At 34.4% G+C, this 21135-nt stretch overlaps 1 protein-coding gene across 1 annotated transcript in view; it reads right to left on the bottom strand.

Moving 5' to 3' along the window:
* LOC150094436 (small ubiquitin-related modifier-like) overlaps positions 1 to 21135 on the bottom strand; it is an 80866-nt gene that overhangs the window by 33904 nt on the left and 25827 nt on the right. The window contains exon 3 of the mRNA XM_090412102.1: positions 5205 to 5282. Coding sequence (XP_090268228.1) covers positions 5205 to 5282 — 78 coding nt within the window. The remainder of the gene's footprint in view (positions 1 to 5204; positions 5283 to 21135) is intronic.

Genomic DNA, 21135 nt, shown 5'->3' with positions numbered 1-21135 from the left:
ATTGCGATGTTTAATTTACCGTCTTCAATAAAAATTGTACCTGAGTAGCTGAAATGTGTTTCTTGTTCTAGGTCAGGGATCGCCAAACTTTTTTTGACCATCGACCCCTTCAAGTGTTTCTCGACTTTTTATAGACCTCTTCTATTTTACTATTACATAATTTTAATATGATGTAATGTGTATGCTGATGAATTTTAGAACATTAACGCTCACTTGTATGTTGATGCGCAAAAATGAGACTGGGATCGAATACGTGTAAGTATAAGTAAATAAGCAATAGCGCGCGTGTTGCAATCTCGCTCCCGCCGCGCGGGCTGGGCAGGAACCACCAACATCCGTTTATTGGTAAATACGTCATTTTGGCCTACTTGATTGGCTTCTGTAACTATTTTCATGACCTTGCTCCATCTTATAGGTCCTATTCATGTCACTGTTCCCACGATTCACTCTTAATTGCGTTATCATTCAGGATGGAGGTAATCCAAGTTAATCGAATTAAATATTACCCATACAATGATGGCTTATATTTTTCTATCAACCCCTGAGCCCAAATCGACCCCTAACAATGTTATATCGACCCCTGGGGGTCGATATCGACCACTGTTCTAGGTTCTCCATTCAGGATGCAGTTTATGTTTTCAATGTCTGTCTTTTTAATGTTGATTTTCATACCAAATTTATCACAAAAGCTATTAAATTTCATCAGGGAATCCTCAAATTTGTCCTGGATTTATTTAACAGTATAACATCATCTGCATAAAGTAAAGAGCTGAGATTAACATTTCCAATTTTGATATCAGGTTTAATACCACTTTTCTTCATAATGTGATCCATATAGATAATGAATAGGATAATGTACATCCTTGTCTGACAACTGATTTAACATTAAACCATCTTCCTGTCCTTCCTTCAATTCTAACTGCTGACTAACAACTCAAATAAAGACTAAGTATTGCTTGGTATATAATGCCTCACTGACACCATACAACTGTAGCATTTTGAATAGCTTTTCTCTTCGCACCTTGTCATATGCCTTTTGCAGGTCTACAAAACTTAAATACAGATGTTTGTTATATTCCAACGATTTCTCAACTATTTGTGGTAAAGTGAAAATCTGATCCTGACAGATTCTGGATCAGCCTCTATTTGAATCCAGCTTGTTCTTCACCAAGTTTCCTTTCCACAATCCTTTTCAACCGTTTCTTAAGTACACTTGCATAACTCTTACCAGGAAACTCAGTAGGGAAATACCTCTAATTCTCACATAGTTTTATTTCCCTTTTTACATATGGGTACTATGAGAGCTCTACTGCAATCATCTGGAATTCGTCTCTCTGTCCAGGGCTTCTTAACTATGCAGTGTAGCCACTTTAAGACCTTCATACTTCAATACTTGAGCATTTCTGGTCAAATATCATCTACTCCAGCTGCCTTTCCACATTTCATGCTTTTGATGGCTTTTTCTACTTCAAGTATGGATTCCTGATTGCATGGCTGTTGAGTATTTTTTACCAATGTGCTGTCACTGATTGTTTCATTTAGCAATGTTTCAAAGTAATTATTCCATACATTGAGGATATCTTTTTCTACAGTTTTCATGTCACCTTTATCATTTTTAATTCTTTTACAGCACTCTTTCCTCCATTTCTGAGCTTTATCAACTGCCTCCAGAATATTTGACACCACCTTGATATTTATTTTCTATGTTCTTACCAAAGTCTTCCCAAGAATTTTGTTTACCTAGTTTTACAGTGTTTCATTTTAAAAAATTTTATGGAATTTACAACCGTGCTAAAAAATACTTTTTTATTATCCCAACGTTTCAATCTTCACACACCAAGATCATCCTCTGGAGCATACTTCAATATACAAGACAAGCTGAGTTACATCATTAACTGTAAGCTAAAGAAACAATGATACGATCACATGTTATTCTAGTGGCATGACTTGAGGTCATGCCAGTAGAGTTTTTCCCCCTCCTCAAGTGGAGGGGGGGGGGGGCGATTAAATTACATCAAGCTAAATTCTATTTACAATGACAGGAATAAACATGATTTCAGATGGTTTTCTTTCAGAAACAACGATGTCCTATTTTTAGTGTTACAATTCTTATTTTTGCTTTTATTGTTCTTAGTGAGGAACGTTCCGTGGGTCGAATGTATACCTTCCACATGTTTGGGATTTTTAGACCATCATTCTTGTTCAAATTGGGGTGGTTGATAATAATCTCACATGCTTCCTTGAATTTTCGTTCATACCATGTTTTAGCGCGATGTAGACAGCTAGTGCTTTTCCAGTCAATTCTGTGTAAGGAATTCAGGGCATGATCAGAAAGGCCAGCTTCGACATATTATATTTAATGTGTCGTTTATGTTCTTTTTGTCTGGCTAGTGGAGGGAGTGGGTCTTTGGATGAGTTGAGTAAGCTTTTTAATTTTGCGGGACAGGAGGTTTAAAGGTGGCTTTGAGGTTGTATTTTCGTATACTCTGTTTATTTTGTCTGATGTTCCTTTAATGTAGGGAATGGTTATAGTTTTACTGTAGTCTGGTTTGTCTTTGTTTCTTATTGGTGTTTTGTAGAGAATTTTGTTAATAGTGTTTTGGCTGTATCCATTTTTTTGGAAAGTATTAAAGATAATTTTAAATTCGTCTTTTAGTGCCTGTTCGTTGGAACAGATCGTCTGTGCCCTGTTTTTTAGCATGTTGGTGGCTAAGGAATGTGTAATGTCTGGCGGCCATGGGACCAGATTGCAAAAACATCGTTAACGTATCTAAGCCAAGTTGCTCAAAATGTTCATGTAAATTTTAGCAATGGGGGGGGGGGGGGGAATAATGGCGAGCCCATGGCTTCTTTTTGTAAGGATTACACAGTGTTTATAATCCTTTCTTTTAGTGTTACACTGTGATCAGCATTCATTTTAGAAATTATGGACTTTACAACCGTGCTATAAATAACTCTTTTAATATCCCGACGTCTCGATCTTCATATTAAGATCATCGTCTGGAGCATATGCAAATATACAGGACAAGCTAAGTTACATTACATACAGTAAGCTAGAGAAACAATGAATTGATCACACAAGTTATTCTACTGGCATGACCTCTAGTGAAAAAAAATATTTATTTATAAATTACATCAAGCTAAATTCTATTTATGATAACATGAATAAACCTTCTTTCTTACAGATAGTTTTCTTTCAGTAACAATGATGTCCTATTTTTAGCATTACAATTGTTATTTTTGATTTAGAATCCTGGATTTTCTAGTCCTGTTTATAGTTGCTCTTAGAGCAGGTTCCGTGGGTCAAATATATGCCTTCCATATGTTTGGGGATTTTTAGACCATCATTGTTCAGATTGGGGTGGTTGGTAATAATCTCACAGGCTTCCTTAAATTTGCTTTCATGCCATGTTTTGGTGTGATGTAGAAAACTAGTGCTTTTCCAGTCAATTCTATGTAAGGTGTTCAAGGGCATGATCAGAAAGGCCAGCTTCACCATAATTATTATTTTAATGTGTCATTTTTTTGTTTTTTATTGAGGTCTTGTAGAGAATTTTGTTAATAGTGTTTTGACTGTAACTAGTTTTTTGAAAAGTATTGCTGATAACTTTAAATTTGTCTTTCAGTGCCTGTTCACTGGAGCAGATCTTCAGAGCCCTGTTTTTTAGAGTATTTACTCTAAAAAAATATGCAGAGAACTGACCAGGGCTTCTGACCTAATGCCCAATCTTCACCTTCTCGTGGTGCAGTTTTACAGTGTTTAGAAAGTTATAAACACTGTTCATTTTAGAAATTATGGACTTTACAATCGTGTTATGTTTTACAAACCCATGGAACCTTCCTCTCTAAGAGCAACTATAAACAGGACTAGAAAATCTAGGATTCTAAATCAAAAATAACAATTGTAATGCTAAAAATAGGACATCATTGTTAAAAGAAAACTATCTGTAAGAAAGAATGTTTATTCATATTATCATAAATAGAATTTAGCTTGATGTAATTTATAAATAATTAATTTTTTTTTTTTTTCACTAGAAATAATGCCAGTAGAATAACTTGTGATCAAATCATTGTTTCTGTAGCTTACTGTATGTAATGTAACTTAGCTTGTCCTGTATATTTATATATGCTCCAGATGATGATCTTAATATGAAGATCGAAACTTCGGGATATTAAAATAGTTATAACACGGTTGTAAAGTCCATAATTTCTAAAATGAACAGTGTTTATAACTTTCTAAACACTGTAAAACTGCACCACGAGAATGTGAAGATTGGACATTAGGTCAGAAGCCCTGGTTGGTTCTCTGCATTCCTTTAAAAGGCTATGTGGAGGTCTCCTCTCAGTTATACAGCTTTGACCCCTATAATATAAATCTGAATTCTGTCTGAACCTTAGAATTCTGTTCTTACTAATATAAATCATAACAGATGTTCCCTTTTCTTCCATAAATGCAATGTTTTCACATTGTCTTTTCAATGGCAATTTATAGCTGCTCCACCAAACTTGCCAACATTCCTCCGCTTTCCTCTAGTCACATTACGTCAAGAGCATCTGATGGTTAGCATTCATAAACAGTTCGGTTCCACATTAATTAAACCAACTTCTCATCCACTTATTTCATCTACCTCTATTCTTTAGAAGTCACCCCCAACCATTTTCCCAAATGAATACAACTCCATCCTCTTCAAAATGCCCATTAACAGATTCCTTCCTTTTCTTTCTAACCACTTGAATTGCAGTGAGGACAAAAAAATAAATATATAAATATTTCCAAATAATTACCAATATATTCAAAAAACAGCAATTCAGCACAGTATTAATTGCATGAATCATAGAAATACAATAGCATAGAAGAGCCAGTGGCATAAGCAGCAGAAATAATCTCCCCCTCAACACCTGCTGATAAATGATCTTCTGAACAACAGTTCAGAAGATCATTTATATGTTTTGAGTAATACAAGATTACAAAAGCAAATGCTTATGGCATCATTTCATAATAAACAAAATGCACCACACAGCCAACACCTCTATAATAAATGTTTCTGCTTTCACAATGCAACCCAGGAAATGTTAAAACGAAAAATTAAAAATTTATCATCACTATAAATTATTTTACATAATCTGATCTATTTCTTACTAAAATACTTAGCTCTGATACAGCTACTGCAAACAAAAAGGATGGAGAAGAAAGCAATACTTACTACTCGTTCACTATATGATTTCTTTAATTTGCCCATTTGAGTAGTCATTTTAACCCGAAAATGGATTTCATTACTGTCCTGTAAAAATAAAGGCAGAAAAAAATCACAAACTCTGCTATTTAATTAGACAATATAATTAGACATGGTTATCATTAAAAGAAAGCAATTTTACAACAGATAACACCAAGCAGCATTACTGGTCTCTATTTTTTTTTAATGTCTAGATATAGATCTTAATGGTTTATGGACTAGCTGTTATTTTTGTTGAAATTCGGTTGGTAACTATTTACATTAGTACCAGTTTAGTATCAGACCAAAACCTCATACAAATTCTTGCTTCCTTGAATTTAAATTCAAGGAAGCAAGTAAAATGATTATCCATCAACCATCTTTACAAAAATGATGGCTTAAAAGTTTAGTGAAATTTGGAATTTCCCATCTCTACTAAATGTATCAATATGGTTCCAATTTTAGTTTAAATAGCACAACATTTAGTAGGAATATATAATCGGCCACTGTATGCAATTATATTACAAACAATATGCCACAGTACTGTGACTAACTGTTTTTGTGCTCTGAAGATACTGAATACAATACCAGGAAAATATCAGCAATAAGTTAATAAATAGTAATTATTTTCTTATAAGTCTGTGTCCTCATCAATACTGTTAAAAATAAATCAACGAAGTTCTGAGAGCCACTAGTTCATTATCAAATTAAATTTCTATTCTTCCTGGTATTCAAAATGTCAGTTATTCCTGACTAAACAATTCTTGGAGGTCTTTTTTTTTTTTTTTTTTGATGTTTTGTGAGTTGTACATGAGCCATCCAAATCCTACAGACTAGCTATTATTTTAATTGAAATTTGGTTGGTAACCATTTATATTAGTACCAGACCAAAACTTCATACAAATTTAAATTCAAGGAAGCAAGTAAAATGATTATCCATAAACCATCTTTACAAAAATGATGGCTTAAATGTCCCTAAGATTTGAATGGCTCATTTACAACCCTACAATAGCAGCCAGAAAAAGAACTCCAACAATCATTCAAGCAAGACTAACCCATATAGTGGATACCAGGAAGAATAGAAATTTAATCTGTTAATAATTCAGTGACAACAAAGAGATCACCAGACCAGTGCCATATAAAGATTGAGAGCAACATGCACTGTTGCCCTTGACATTTTCACTGCTTTCAGTCATGTTTGGCATCAAGGCCTGCTCTGCAAACTTCCTTTCTTCAGTCTACCTTCCCCACTCTGTAACTAGATAGCTAGCTTTCTCTCCAGTTGTTCTCTGTGTAACATGGTGGACGGCAACCTCTCTTCAAGCTTTACCACCAATGCAGGAGTACCTCAGGGCTCCATTCTATCACTTGTCCTCTTTCTCTTATACATGACTGACCTACTCTACAAATCCTGTCCATGGCTTTGCCAATGATAGCAGTCTTCGTTCATCCTACATCACACAACAAAGAGAACTTTTAAATAACAAGACTATTAGAAACTACTAACCACTAATGTAGTTTTACCAAAGCATTTATTTATGGTACTTTTTTTTTCTTCTGAGGTCAGACTATGGTCCACTTTCATATTCTCTTAAACATGTGATGAAATCTGGCCTGGTTGGCCTAGTGGTTAGTGTATCTGCTCTCAGCCAAAACGCTGCGGGTTCAAATCCTGCTGTTGGCATGGAAGCTTTTGATTATCTTTAATTTGTAGATAATAAAATAAAAACCAAGAAATATAAAAAAAAAGTGGTGAGCAGTAGATGGCATTGGTGTAGATGATGAGGGTAGTTGCAGTTTGCTGTAGTTGGTGGAGACAGAGTTGTAGAGTAGGTGCCTTCCCTCGAAGAGTCTTTGGACTCCATGGCGGTGTCACATAATAATAATAAATCCCATTAGTCCCACAGCTTTATTAACATCCAAAACAGCCGTCAGGTGGTAGGACTGAGTTTGGAGAGCTCTGAAAGTTAAGTTGTTTAGTTTTAAAAAATTAGCGATATTAGTTAAAACTTGTATTAGAATTAGACTATAAGTTACATAGCATAGCAGGTGGCACCAATGAGAAGAAGAACAATGGCACTTAAGGCATTGTTTAAAAAATTTAATCAAAGGGATTTTGTACAGTGCAATGTCTGCGAGATGTATTCATTACCAAAAGCAAATTGGTTTGAAAATGAGTGGTGGAAGGAAAGTGTACCAAAAAATGATATGAAAACGAGTCAAAAGTGTATGTCAGAGTGTGAGAGTGAAATGGTAGACGAACTGAGAATACATGTGAAAATTTGTATGATGTAATGGCAGATAGGACTGAAGGAGAGGTTAAAAGTGGCACATGACTGAGAGAGAGATTTTTGATAGTCCTGGCCAACCAGCCAGGACGTATATATACATACATATATATATATGTCCAGCAAAACTTTGATATGATTCAGACCACCTATTGAAAGAACAATGATATGAAATGCAATTTGATCATCATGTCCATTAGAAGGGGTGATACTCCTTCATGATAGGCAGAACATTTAACCAGATTACCTCACGTACACAGCTACGCTTAGTTACTTATAGCAAGAAATGCAGTTGCTTGCTGTTTACTCAGTAACTGGAATCTTAGTTATATTAGACTAAATGCCTACAAGTTATATTTATTTTTGCTACTTGTTTTATCATATAATTATAGTTTTTAATGCCAGTGCAGAATAAGAGATCCTTTCACACTTTCTTCACTTAATATTGTATCACTTTGGAAGATCAATGTCACTATCAATTTTTTTGCTAATTATCTCAGTTGCCAATATATTTTATTCTCACAGAACTTGATTCAAGATAATTATTTTATAAATTCATGAAAATCTGAATTTTAAAGTAAATACAACCTCCATCTGTTCCAAATTAAGTTTTCTTTATTTTTTATTCATAATCTTAGTTCGAGGGTTAGTTCACAGATTGTGTGAAGGTTCGCACTTTTACGATTTCACTTTATAGAGAATCATAACGTGATCTGTAGATCTTTCACTTCAACTTTCTTGGTTTCCCCTAATCTCTCACTACAAATCAAAATAAACGGCTATCATGACATCAACCATTACATACATATTTTCTGCTAATTTTCAAGTAGAGATACTTCCCCTACAGTTTATCATTTGAAATATGTATAGGTATATGCATCAAAATGAAATTTTATTTCCAAAATACTCATAATAGAATTAAAATTTAAGTTGATTTTGCATGTAGTTTAGACATGCCTTCATGCAGATGATGAAGGCATGTCTAAACTAAATACATACCATCTTGTCCACAGTTTCATTCATAGTTAAGCCAGAAACTGCTGAAGATTTTGACAGAACAATATTTTAGGCTTCTTCCATCTATTTCTAGACGATAATGTTTCCTTCATAGTAGAACACACATTTATGCTTGCCAACATCAGCAAGTTGAGTACAGTCTGCATTCTTGCAGTACACTTTTGAGCACAATATCAACATACCACTTACATTTATAATGCTTTTGATTGCACAAGGTATCCTGAAAAAGACAACTCTTGAAATGCATTTCTACATGTATGTTTGGGAAACCCTGCTATCAATAGCAGGGTTTCCCAAACTGTGTTCCACAGAAGGTGAATAAGTGTTCTGCAAGAAGTTCTCCTGGAATTTATCATTTTAGTTTTCTAAGCATTTTTCATGAATAAATATTTTATAGTGGAAATATTCTGAGGAGAATAATATTCGTGAATATGTCAAAAAGCTCAGACCCAGAACGCCTAATAACATACGTGTAGCAAATGTTAGTAACCATGCCATGTATTTTTATTAAATGTGGAAGTATTCATGAATTATTGTTAATTTTCACACATCGAAACCTTTCACCATTTGGGAAAGGGAATACCGCTGTTTATGACCGGTCATAAAAATTGCCTGCAAGCAGATTATAACAATGGGCGGCGTATCCTCTCTTCTCAAAACTGAAGGAAATGACATCTGTGTAGCAAATGTCAGTGACCAAGCGGCATATTTTTAAAGATGGAAATATTCGTGAATTATTGTTAATTTTCACACATCGAAATCTTTCAACAATTGGGAAAGAGAATACCTCCGTTTATGACCGATCATAAAAATTGCCTGCAAGCTGATTATAACAATGGGCGATGTATCCTCAATTCTCAAAACTGAAAGAAATAACATCTATGTTGCAAATGTTAGTGACCAATCAGCAAGGAAGTATAAAGAAAATTTTCCCACTAAAATTGAAGATCAAGGTAGCCTGTATCCAGTTCTCAAATCTAGTAATACTGAATCTTTCTTCGCAAGTTCGTATCGTAGAGTGAAAGTTTTGAAACTGTAGTGCCATGATTTTTTTTAAAGTAATAGGCCTGCAGATTTAAAGTTTAATATGAATAAGAGACAAGGGACTTTGTTTAATTTTGGTATTAAGAAATCTCTTATTGAAGGTGTTTCTGATGCAACAGATAGTGAGTCATCCACCACCACTAGCCTACAAAGCGATCTCTAGGATGTACAAAAGAAAGGGAAAACTACCAGCACACAGGAGAAAAAGTCTGCATTCACTCGTTAGTACCTATATTATAAATTTTTGTGATCAGAATGGGATATGTATGAAAATCAGCACAAATTAATTTAATGTTTAATTAATTATTAATAATAATAAAAACCAGCTAAATTAACAATTATTATTCATTAATACATTACAAAATAACCAAGGGTGTTCCATGAAAATTTCAGGATTTGTGAAGTGTTCTGTCATAGGAAGTTTGGGAAACGCTGGTCTATAGAATGGATTCTAAGTATGTCAATGTTTAATGATGTTATGACTGAAAAACAATTCAGTCTCATTGTGAAGTACTTATATTTTCAGAATGAGGAATATGATCAGGCAGCACATCCTTGCCTAGTCCTCAACAAAATTTATGATTCTCTGATGAAAATTCGTCAGAAATTTAGATCACTATACAATCCTGAGAGATATGAAAATATCAATGAAAGCCTTATGCCATCCATTCAAAGGCAGATTAAATGTCAGCAGCATATTCACCAAAAGAGAGAAAAGTATGGGGTCAATTTATGCTTTGCAAAGCATAAAGTGAATAACTTTGGGATTTCAAACCTTATAGAGGAAAACTCGAACATGATAAATATTCAAATCTTCCTTGTTGATGCTGTAATAATGGAATTACTAGATCCCTTGCTGTGGAAAGGTTACTGAATTATAATGGATAACTGCTATATATGTCCTGAACTCGATGATTTGCAAGTTATTATACCTAAATACAAAAAGCAAGACATCCTCCAGATTTGGCGTCAAGAAAACCATCAAAGGTTGAAATCCGAACTTAGCAGTGAGGGAAAGTCTTTGCACTATGTTGGAAAGACAAAAAAAATGTTTTTATGCTGTCTTCCCTGCACAATCCATCAATGGAATCTGTGGAGAAGCATGATTTCAAGACAAACCCATTACTGTGTGTGCATATATCGACATTATGGGAGAAGTCTAGTGCGATCAGTAGCTATAATTTTACTCTGTAATGAGGAAACAGCATAAAAAATATTACAAAAAAAAGTGCACATATATTGGATTTTATTATTTGGAACAGTTTCCTCTTGCACAAGAAAATATATGTCTACCATAACATATCTAGATTAAAGAGCAGAAATCGCCAGCAACAAGTTTATGGTCCTGCAGGAAGCAGGAAACATGCAATCCTTCCAGACTTCTGTAGTTGAATGCTGCTAATTCTATTTTTCAGAAACTTCACCACCCACAAAAAAAAAAAAAAAAAAAAGTAAATAAATAAATAAACACCGCATGCAAATGTCATGTCTGCTTTAAAAAAATAAAAAAAAAATTAGCAAGGAAACCATATGGTGTTCAGAATGTAAAACTGCTTTGTGCGTTCGTCCTTGTTTTAGGTCGTTCCATACTGTTCAATATAAATAAATTTTGACCAGCATGAAAACAAAAATGTTCCCTCTCAGGGCCATCAAGACAATCCTTTTCTGGTTTACAAGTATTGATAGTGAGATGGTTGAGAGTAACGATTCCGGTTCCTCTTTAAGAGAAACTTAAGTTGATTTTATAACACACAGAATAATATATTGTTCCTCTCGAAGTGGCTAATATTACCTTTTTTTTTTTTTTGAGAGAATAAAATAAAAATAGGGAGTATCATCAGGGCACATGTCCTCTAGGTGCAAAGACTTTTCTTTTTTTTATGTCCACGTTAATGCTATATTTACGTAATTAACATGTATTAGCACTATGCTGTTTACAGAACCAACATCTACCCACTTAATATTTTCATAAGGATTCGTGCCAGTATTGAAGATTCTAATCGCAGCCACTTAGTATAAAAAGCAGTGACCCTCTCCAATTGGCTACCCAAGCTTAGTTGTCTCAATCAGGAAAATGACTGAGCAGACTAAGGCTTTGATTGGAATTGCGGCAGAAGCAACTATGAGGCAAGTACATTGTGTGTTTGTTTTCCAGTGCTTTGCCAGTTTGGTGAAAAACATGACTTCCTGGTAGGGAAAAACCATCTCAGTATGAAACTAACTTATTTTCAGTTGCAAAGCCCTGATGAAGGTTCTCATAGTATTACACAGGTTTCAAACCCAGGTTTTCTAACCTCACATCTGCTTTATAGGCATATATACTATGGACAACATATCTGGGAAACAGATGTTCGCCAGCAAATTTCTAAAAAGGAATGAAACTGGGATGATTTTTCTATTGTTTCAGGAATCTCATGGTCACAGTTCTTACATAAGCAAAGTTTTCTGGATGAGCTATGAAATCCTCAGTTTTTCACAACTAGCAAATGCAAAAGTAACACTTGGAAGAGTTCCACTGTTCATACTAGAACAAGCCAGGCTTTAAGTTTTACATGACTTGAAAGGAAAAACAAGAAATATAGCTACTTTCAGAATACAGAACATAGAAAATAGCATTAATATTGTTAGTAGTAATATTTTACTAAATGTAGGATAAAGGGACTTTTTTCATGTATCAATTTATATCTCATAGACAAGCTGATATGTTGGTTATGCATTACTAAATCACTTAAGGAATTGACAACGTACATAAGAATATAAATTAAATTAGACAGTCATGGGTTCACCACTCTCCCCACCCTTGGCCAATTTCTTTATGGAGACCTTTGAAGAAAAAGCCTTAGCCTCTGCCCTACAAAAACCAACCATATGGCTTCGCTACGTTGATGATGATGATGTGTTCGCTATTTGGCCACATGGCTCTAATACACTCCTCTCCTTCTTAACACACTTAAACAACCAACACCCCAAAATCAAGTTCACTCTGGAAAAAGAGGAAAACAACAGCCTCCCTTTCCTAGACACACAAGTCACCTGCCAGCCTGATGGAACCTTGGTTTTCTCAGTTTATAGAAAACCCACCCATACAGGCAGGTACATTCACCAACAATTCCCCCCCCCCAACACACACACACACACAAACAATATGGAGTGGTGAAAACACTATACAACAGGGCTAAACTAATCTGTTCTAACGACAAGGCCCTAAACACTGAACTAAATCACATCCTCAACACCTTCTCAGCCAACGGCTACTCCCCAAAAAAATATTGAAACCAACAAACCACAATCCCCCTTTCCCTCACCTTCACAACAAGAATTACTCTAAATCCATCACCATTCCCTACATCCGAGGCACCTCGAAAAAATTACCAAAATCTTAAAAAAACATGACTTGCCCTCCTGTTACAGACCATACAGAAAATTGGCATCCCTTATCCGCTCCACTAAAGACCAACCACTTCCCCTAAACCTACCTGGTGTATACCAGGTCCCTTGCAGCTGTAAACTGTCTTACTTTGGCCAAACAGGCAGGACAGCGAATATCAGAATTCTGGAACACAAGGACTACATCCGCTTTCACAAGTACAGCCACTTTGGTCTTGCAGACCATGCTCTGGATACATGCCACAGAATATGGTGGAAGAAAGCTACAGTAATACACCATAGCAAGTTCAAATTCGAAAGACTATTCATGGAATCAGCCTCAGCCCTAAGAAACTCTCCAAACCTCAACAAATGTGGTTGCATGACACTGCCCCAAATTTGGGAGGCTTACATCAGCAAACCTTCAGCCTAACAGCCAAGAACACCTACATAGCCAGCTAAGGGGCACCATCAGGACTTTCAGGAGAATAATAGCTTCATCACTTCATTCTCAGTTACTGTGTTGTAGTGCCTACGTGCACGTGCTTTTTTTGTAAGTTCCTTTTGAAGATGGCAACGTGACATTGCCGAAATATTGGAAATATTTATTAAAGTGTAATTTAATTTATATTCTTATGTATGTTGAGCCATAGCTAAAACAGAAGTCAGAAAAAGACAGAGAATCATGGAACAAATTCGTTTCTAATTTAGAACACGATTTATACAAAATAAGACCCAATGTATATAAGATTTTGAAACACCTAAATGCAGATACGAAAGAAAACATAAAATTAAACACTGAATTGAAATTAGAAGAATTTCTAAATTACTGCACAGAACTGTGGACAGACAAATATTTTAAAAGACAACTGGCAAACAATTAATGAAAATGAAAAGGAAATAACTAAAGAATAATTAGAAATCAGCCTGAAAGAAACAAGAAATGGAAAATCACCTGGAGAAGATAAGCTAGGTTCAGAACTATATAAATACGCAGGAACAAGATTCAAAGAAAGACTCTTATTATTTTTAAATAAAATTTATTCAACTGTTATCCCCCCCCAATAGAATGGAAAAAAGCAATTGTGATTCCTATAGATTCCTAATAGAGATGACCCTAAAAACTATAGAGATATCAATATACTAAATTCCTGTTGCAAAATATATAGCAGAATCTTAAATAGCAAACTAATGAAATATTCCAAAAACTTTATTTTAGAAGTACAGAATGGATTTAAAAAAGGACGATCATGTATAGACCTGGCCTTTTACCTAAAAGAGAATACAATTTAGAAACACATATTGCATTTATTGACTTTGAAAAAGCATTTGACAAAGTTAAAAGAAACATATTATTTAACATATTAAAAGAAAGACAAATACCAAATATCCTAAAAGCTATCACAAGTATATATATGAAAATAATCAAATACAAATAAGATTAAATCACGAGCTATCATATATGAGAGAGATAAGCCAAGGGGTCCGACAGGGATGGCCCCGCTCAGCAACTCTTTTTAATATTTACTTAAATGAAATAATAATAAAATGGAATAAAAATTTACATCAAGGAATTAATCTTTCTCCTAAAGTGAACTTAAACACTCTCCTTTTTGCCAACGACCAAATAATTACAAATTCTGTAGATAACTTACAGAAAGCTATTTTAGATCTAAATGAGATAGCCAAAGATTATGGTACAATAATATCAACAAAAAAATCAAAAACTACGGCCTTTAAAGGACAAGATCCAGCAAGAACTAAAATAGAAATTGATAACAAGATCTTAGAACAGGTGAATTCATTTAACTACCTAGGATGTATGATCAACATATGAAAATGAAAAAGATATAAACATAAAAATTGCAAAATATTTAAAAATAACAGGTGTAATTAACTCTATATTTAAACCAAACCTAGTTCAAAAACAAACCAGACTAAAAGTATACAATACATTAGCCCTACCAGTCTTAATGTATGGAAGCGAACTCTGGACAATAAAACAAAAAGACAAACAAAGATTAATAGCAACAGAAATGAAGTTTATGAGAAAAACTGCAAAGTATACCCTATTTGATCACAAAAGAAATGAAGATATTATGAAAAAATTAAACCAAGAACCAGTAATAGAAAAAATTAAAAAATATAAACATAAATGGATGGAACATGTTCAAAGAATGAAAACAGAAAGATTACCAAAACAAGCCTTAAAGTACAAGCCATTAGGAAAAAGAAAACCAGGACATCCTCAATTCAACGATGACTTCTAATCCCGGAACAGGCCATGCTAGGCCTAAATCCTTGATATGATGATGATATGCGTTGTCAATTCCTTAAGTGATTTAGTAATCAATTTATATCAGAAAACTTATTGTATTATCATAATGTAAACTGTATTATTCTACTATTCTCATTCACACAGGAAGAACAAATGAAACAAGATTAACTTGTTATTATCAAATTTTTATTTCTGATGGGAAAGAAAGAAAAACGGTTACTACTAGAACATGCAATTTTCCTACAGAGTAAGAAGATGCCCAATGTTATCTCATAATACTCAAATTCTGTTTTTCATGAAATATCAATTTTTATTAACTGGGAAAGCATACGACAATTGTAAATTATTTCACCAATAAATAAATAAACAATAAAATAAAATAAATAAAATATATAAATAATAATGTGTACATTTTCCCTTTGCCAACACACAGCAATGTGTAATTATGAATTCCAAATTTCTTGTGTGAAAGATTTATATATAAATCTCAATAACGGATTTAATCTTTTCTTAAAAAAAAAAAAAAAATTATATATATATATTTACAGGTATCCCTTGAATAACGCAATTGATTAATTCCTCAATGTTACGGCGTATATCAAAATCGCGTTAATCAAATATAATAATCAACGGCAAAAATTACAATTCGTCTATGGTACTCTTTTAGGAAAAATAAAAAATGAATACAAAGTAAATGTTTAATAAATGTTTGAACCTACATTAGTTACTGCAATTTTTTTTTATCAAAAAAAAAAAAAAAAGGTATCAAATCAAGAGTCGTTTGAACAGTTTGTTTTTTTCTTATCAGTATAAATTCTACGGTAACAAGCAAAACGATTCTCTAGACCTCGGGAAACAAGCATTCTTCGATTAACATCTGGATCCATATCCATTACTTGCTGCTTAAGCAATTCTAAACTGCGAAATATTCCATCCAGTTCTTTGATTGTTATCTCCTTTGGAACTTCATCTTCACATTCCATTTGTTCGTTGTCTTCATACATGCGTTGTTCTTCAATTTCAAGAAGATCGTTGTCACCAAAATCTTTTGAATTTGAATCCAATAAAACATATTCTGCATCAACACCATCAAAACCAAGGTCTTCACCAATTGCAATGATTTCTTCAACCACGGTGTTCGCAGGATTTTGGAAACCACCTAAGTCATTAACGCATTCTGCAAAAGGTTTTTTCAAACAGCTCACATGCAGGTAGAAGATGCTTACTCCCATGAATCATGAATGTTTTCAATTGCGTGTTTAATGTTAAATTTTTTCTAAAATTCTTGGAGCGTAATCGCATTTTCTCCTGTTGTTGTTGTTGTGTCTACTGCATTTGAGAATATCTTTTTAAGAAAATAAGCTTTGAAAGTTGACGTCCATGGGTTGTAGCAATGTTGTCATATTTGGTGGAATTTTGGTAAATTTAAAGGTGTGTTAATTAAAACTCTTGCAGCGTATATCAAGGGATTGTCACAATTAATTTCAGCGCGTTAATCAAATCCCGCATTGAGCAAGGGATACCTATATATATATATATGATCATCAGTTATATTTACTCGGTGAGTAGCCATCATAAAACTAAAAAGGAACAGAGATATTATTATCCTCCAAGCAGACAAGGGCAATGCAATGGTCATACTAAACAAAACATTTTATCGCTAAAAAATCCTGGCGTTATTAGAATCAGATACCTACTCTGAACTAGATAGACCCAACAAGAGAGAGATGCATAATCAAACAAACAATCTCCTTAAGACGACAACGAACTTCAAAGAAACACACGTCTTTCTCTTCAGTCTTTACATCAACTTATTCCAAGATTATACAGCCTTCCAAAGTTGCACAAAGAAAATTGTCCACTCAGGCCAATAGTTGATAGTATTGATTCACCCACATATAAATTATCAAAATATCTAGCATCCTCCTTAAAAAGTCTAGTAAGAAAATCTTCCTCTTACACTAAAAATTCAATGGACTTCGTTTCTAAAATTAAAGATATAAAGCTCAAGAATTCCGATATTATGGCAAGCTTTGATGTTGTAGCACTTTTTACAAACATTCCAATGCAAGATGTTCTCAACATTTTAAAAAACAAGATCTCTAGAAAGTTTTTTTGCTCCTCACACTGTAATAAATTCGGGGTATTTTAAGTTTGAAGAGAAAATTTATAAACAGAATCAAGGACTAGCTATGGGCAGCCCCCTGTCTCCAATACTGGCCAACATTTACTTCAAGGAAAAAGCCATCTCTAAAGCAACATTAAAACATAGAACATGGCTCTGCTATGTGGACAATATATTCCTTGTTTGAGAGCATGGTGTAGAGAATCTTTACATCTTTCTAAATCATTAAAACAACTTCCACCAAGACATAAAATTTACCGTTGAGATTGAAGAAAATGGTTCCCTTTCATTTCTTGACATGAAATTTACTAAGGTATCTGATTTTTAAAAATCAGAATCTTCAGGAAATCAACACACACACAGATATCTACATGCATCTTCACATCACTATCTTGCACAAAAGTTAGGCATCGTTTCTACACTGGCTCATCATGCATGCTCAGTATTGTCTGATGAAGAACTAAAAAATGAACTAAAATATCTAGAAAGAACTTTCTCTAATAATGGATACTCTTCCAAAAACATCAAGAGGCAACTATACCAGCGCCCTCGTAACAACACAGTGATTTCTAACAACCCCAAGGGTTATATTTCTTTACCTTACATCAGCTAGCTCTCCAGGAAACAAGGAAGAATTTTGAAAAAAATGAATATTAAAACGTGTTTTTCAACTCTTCCAAAACTAAAGTCAGTTCTAAGCCACCCAAAACAAGTTCATAGCCATCTTCAGTTCCCTGGTGTATATAAAATAGTATGTGATTGTGGGAGGCCATACTATGGCCAGACTGGGAAGTCAATCGTCCTATGGCTAAAGGAGCATCAGAGAGACATTTCATACAAGAGAATCAGAGCATGCACACTCTCAAGTGATGTCTTTCAGTGAACACAAACGATGAAGGCCGTCAACACGAAATAGATTGGAATACAACATCAAACGTTTATATTTGTCACGATGAAGTGGAACGTCGCATAGTGGAATCCAAAGAAATTATCTTACTCTTCTCACATCAACAACAACCTCAGTTATAGTCTACCTGACTCGCATAGTTCTGCCATTAGATACTGGCACGTGAACTCACACGCTTGCATATGAACAACAATAGAACTATAGCACGGACTGTAACGACAATTCAAACTTAACTTCAGTTTACGTCTGTTATTATAATGGAACAGTGTTTTTATGGTTTTTTCATTTGCTTTAAGTGTTCCCAAGCCTGAAGAAGTCATTTTTGACGAAACATGTTGTGTGCCTCATTAAATTAACTTGTCTGTTTTCTCGGTTTCAGTCAGTCAAAAAAACACGAATATATATATATAAAATGGCAAAACGAATTTAATCATTTCAATATATATATATATATACACACAGTCATTCCTTGACTTATGTCTGGGTTTCGTTCCATCTGGCAGGACACAAGTCAGTTGGGATGTAAGTTGATACATTAAATCAACAGAGTTATAGGGATTAGGGACTTAAACATAAGCATACTGTTATTTTAATTTTTAAACCTTATAAAACTGTACTGCGCATTACTGCCACTATAAAACAGGAGAATAATCACCCAAATCTTCCTCCACAATCACATTTTCATAACCTTCCCTATGCAAAGGACCAAACTGCAGCTGTTCTGGTGTAACCTTTTGTGTTTTTATGAAAATGTTCAATGTGTTGCTTATTCCTCCTCTTCTTCTTTTCATCATAAATTTGTTTATAGCAAACAAACGCATCAATGTTCTTTCCTTTCTACTAATAAGTAGTGTTCAACATTGGGGTCCATGTCTTCAAGCCATTTTGAAATATCGCTAACTTCAGAGAACATTTTTGCAAGCCCCTTCACTGTGAATTGATTAACTACCTCTTCTTGTTTCTCTTTTCCCTATTCCTTTTCTCGTTCTTCCTCTTCTGCAACATGTTGTTCCTCCAGTTTGACCAATTCTTCGTTGGTCAACTCTCATGGGCACTTTCTATGACTTGAACTGTTTTCATCATTCACTACGAGATTCATTCAGATTGTTTGCTAGGCCCACTATTTCTTCACTCAATTTACAAAGGCCTTCATTTTTTTCAAAACTGCCAAAATCACGCACAAACTTATTTTAATGTCTTTTTCCATATGCCACTCACACACTGAGAGATCACTTCGTCCCAAGCCACAGCAATCTTTTTAATAGCATGATAAACATTGAATGTTTTGCAGAATTGCATGAGAGTCTGATCATTTCCTTCAGTGGCAGAAATGACTTGTGAAAAAGTTCTCCATAGATAATAAGCCTTAAATACTGAAAGAACCCCCATCGGTTGGATATCAATGAAGTAGTATTAGGAGGGAGAAAAATGACCTTGATCTTGGGGTAAAGATCACTGATGTAAGGTGGATGACTGGAGCATTATCTAGAATTAATAAAATTTTAATTCTTACATTTTCTTTCACACAATAGCTTTCCATTTCACTCATAACAGTTGATCAAGGCATCCTCAAACAAATTTTTGTCATCCACGACTTCTTACTGCTCCGATAATGAACTGGAGGAGTATGTTTCCTAATGTTTTTGAAGGCTCGTGGATTCTCACTGTGCCATATCACAAATGGTTTCAGTTTATATCCAGTCCCATTACTCCCTAACAGAATCATAATATGGTCTTTAAGAATTTTGAAACTAGGCATAGGTTTTAGTGTTTGGTGGATGAATGTCAAGTTCTTTCTTAATATCCTCATTTTTAATATGGTATTACCACTGATGCCATCTGTTCATGCCCTGATCTTTCTCAGGACCATGTGGGCAAATATCAGAATGGGGAACTGGACAATGAGACTTATTTGTGCCCATGGTCCGACACTAAGGTATAAGTTATTCCTCCACTAAGGTATAAGTGGAGGAATTTTTTGAGGATTTAGAGAAAGCAGCTGACACAATGAAAAAGGAAAAGTTGGTCCTTGTTGGGGATCTAAATAGCAGAGTAGGAAATGATTGTCAGACATATAAAAATATATTGGGAAAAAGTTGGAGAAAAGAGCAAAACCAATAATAATGCAAATACCTGTTGGATTTCTGCTCAGGACATGGACTGGTTATTACTAACAAAATGTTCCAAAATAAAAATGTGCACAAATTCACATGGAGAGAAGAGGCAAGAAATAAGAAAAGTCTCATCGACTATGTTATTGTTGATAGTGATGTTTTCTCCCTGGTGCAGGACACCAAGAGTATACAGAGGATTTGAAATTAGAAGTGATCACTATTTAGTCTTGAGCAGAATAAAATTGAATTTGATGTTGAAAAGAAGAACATGTAAGAAAGTTTTAAAGCGAATAAAAGTTGAGCAGCTCTCAGATGTGAACTGTACACTAAAATACACAAAGATTATTGAAGAGAAAAAATGAAAGAGTTTGAGAACAGTTACCAAACCTTGGTGATTCAGTGGCAAGCATTGAAGAATATCCAGATTGATTCAGCCAGAGGCATGTATTGAGGTTGTCTGCAAGGATAGAAAAATCAGAACTCCATGGTGGCCACAGAAAGTTAAAGAGGCAGTGAAAGAAAAGAAGAAAGCATATCAAAAGTTCCTGGCAAATAAGTCAGCTTGTGCTCTTAGAGAATACAGAGACAAATGTAAGAAAGACAAACACTGTGCAAAACTAGCTAAACAAAAGTCATGGGAGGACTTGGGCAAGAACATAGAAAATAAATATCAAGAAGGTGGCAAAATATTCTGGGGGTTGTTGAAGAACCTTAGAAATGGAGGAAAGAGTGCTGTAAAAGAAGTTAGAGATGATAAAGGTGACATGAAAACTGGAGAAAAAG

The sequence above is a fragment of the Typopeltis vanoorti genome, chromosome 22 (assembly GCF_054136105.1).
Source record: "Typopeltis vanoorti isolate ZY-2024b chromosome 22, IOZ_Tvanoo_1.0, whole genome shotgun sequence".
NCBI lineage: Eukaryota > Metazoa > Arthropoda > Arachnida > Uropygi > Thelyphonidae > Typopeltis > Typopeltis vanoorti.
The sequence above is the reverse complement of the archived record's forward strand: the minus strand, read 5'-3'. Positions and strand labels throughout refer to the sequence as shown.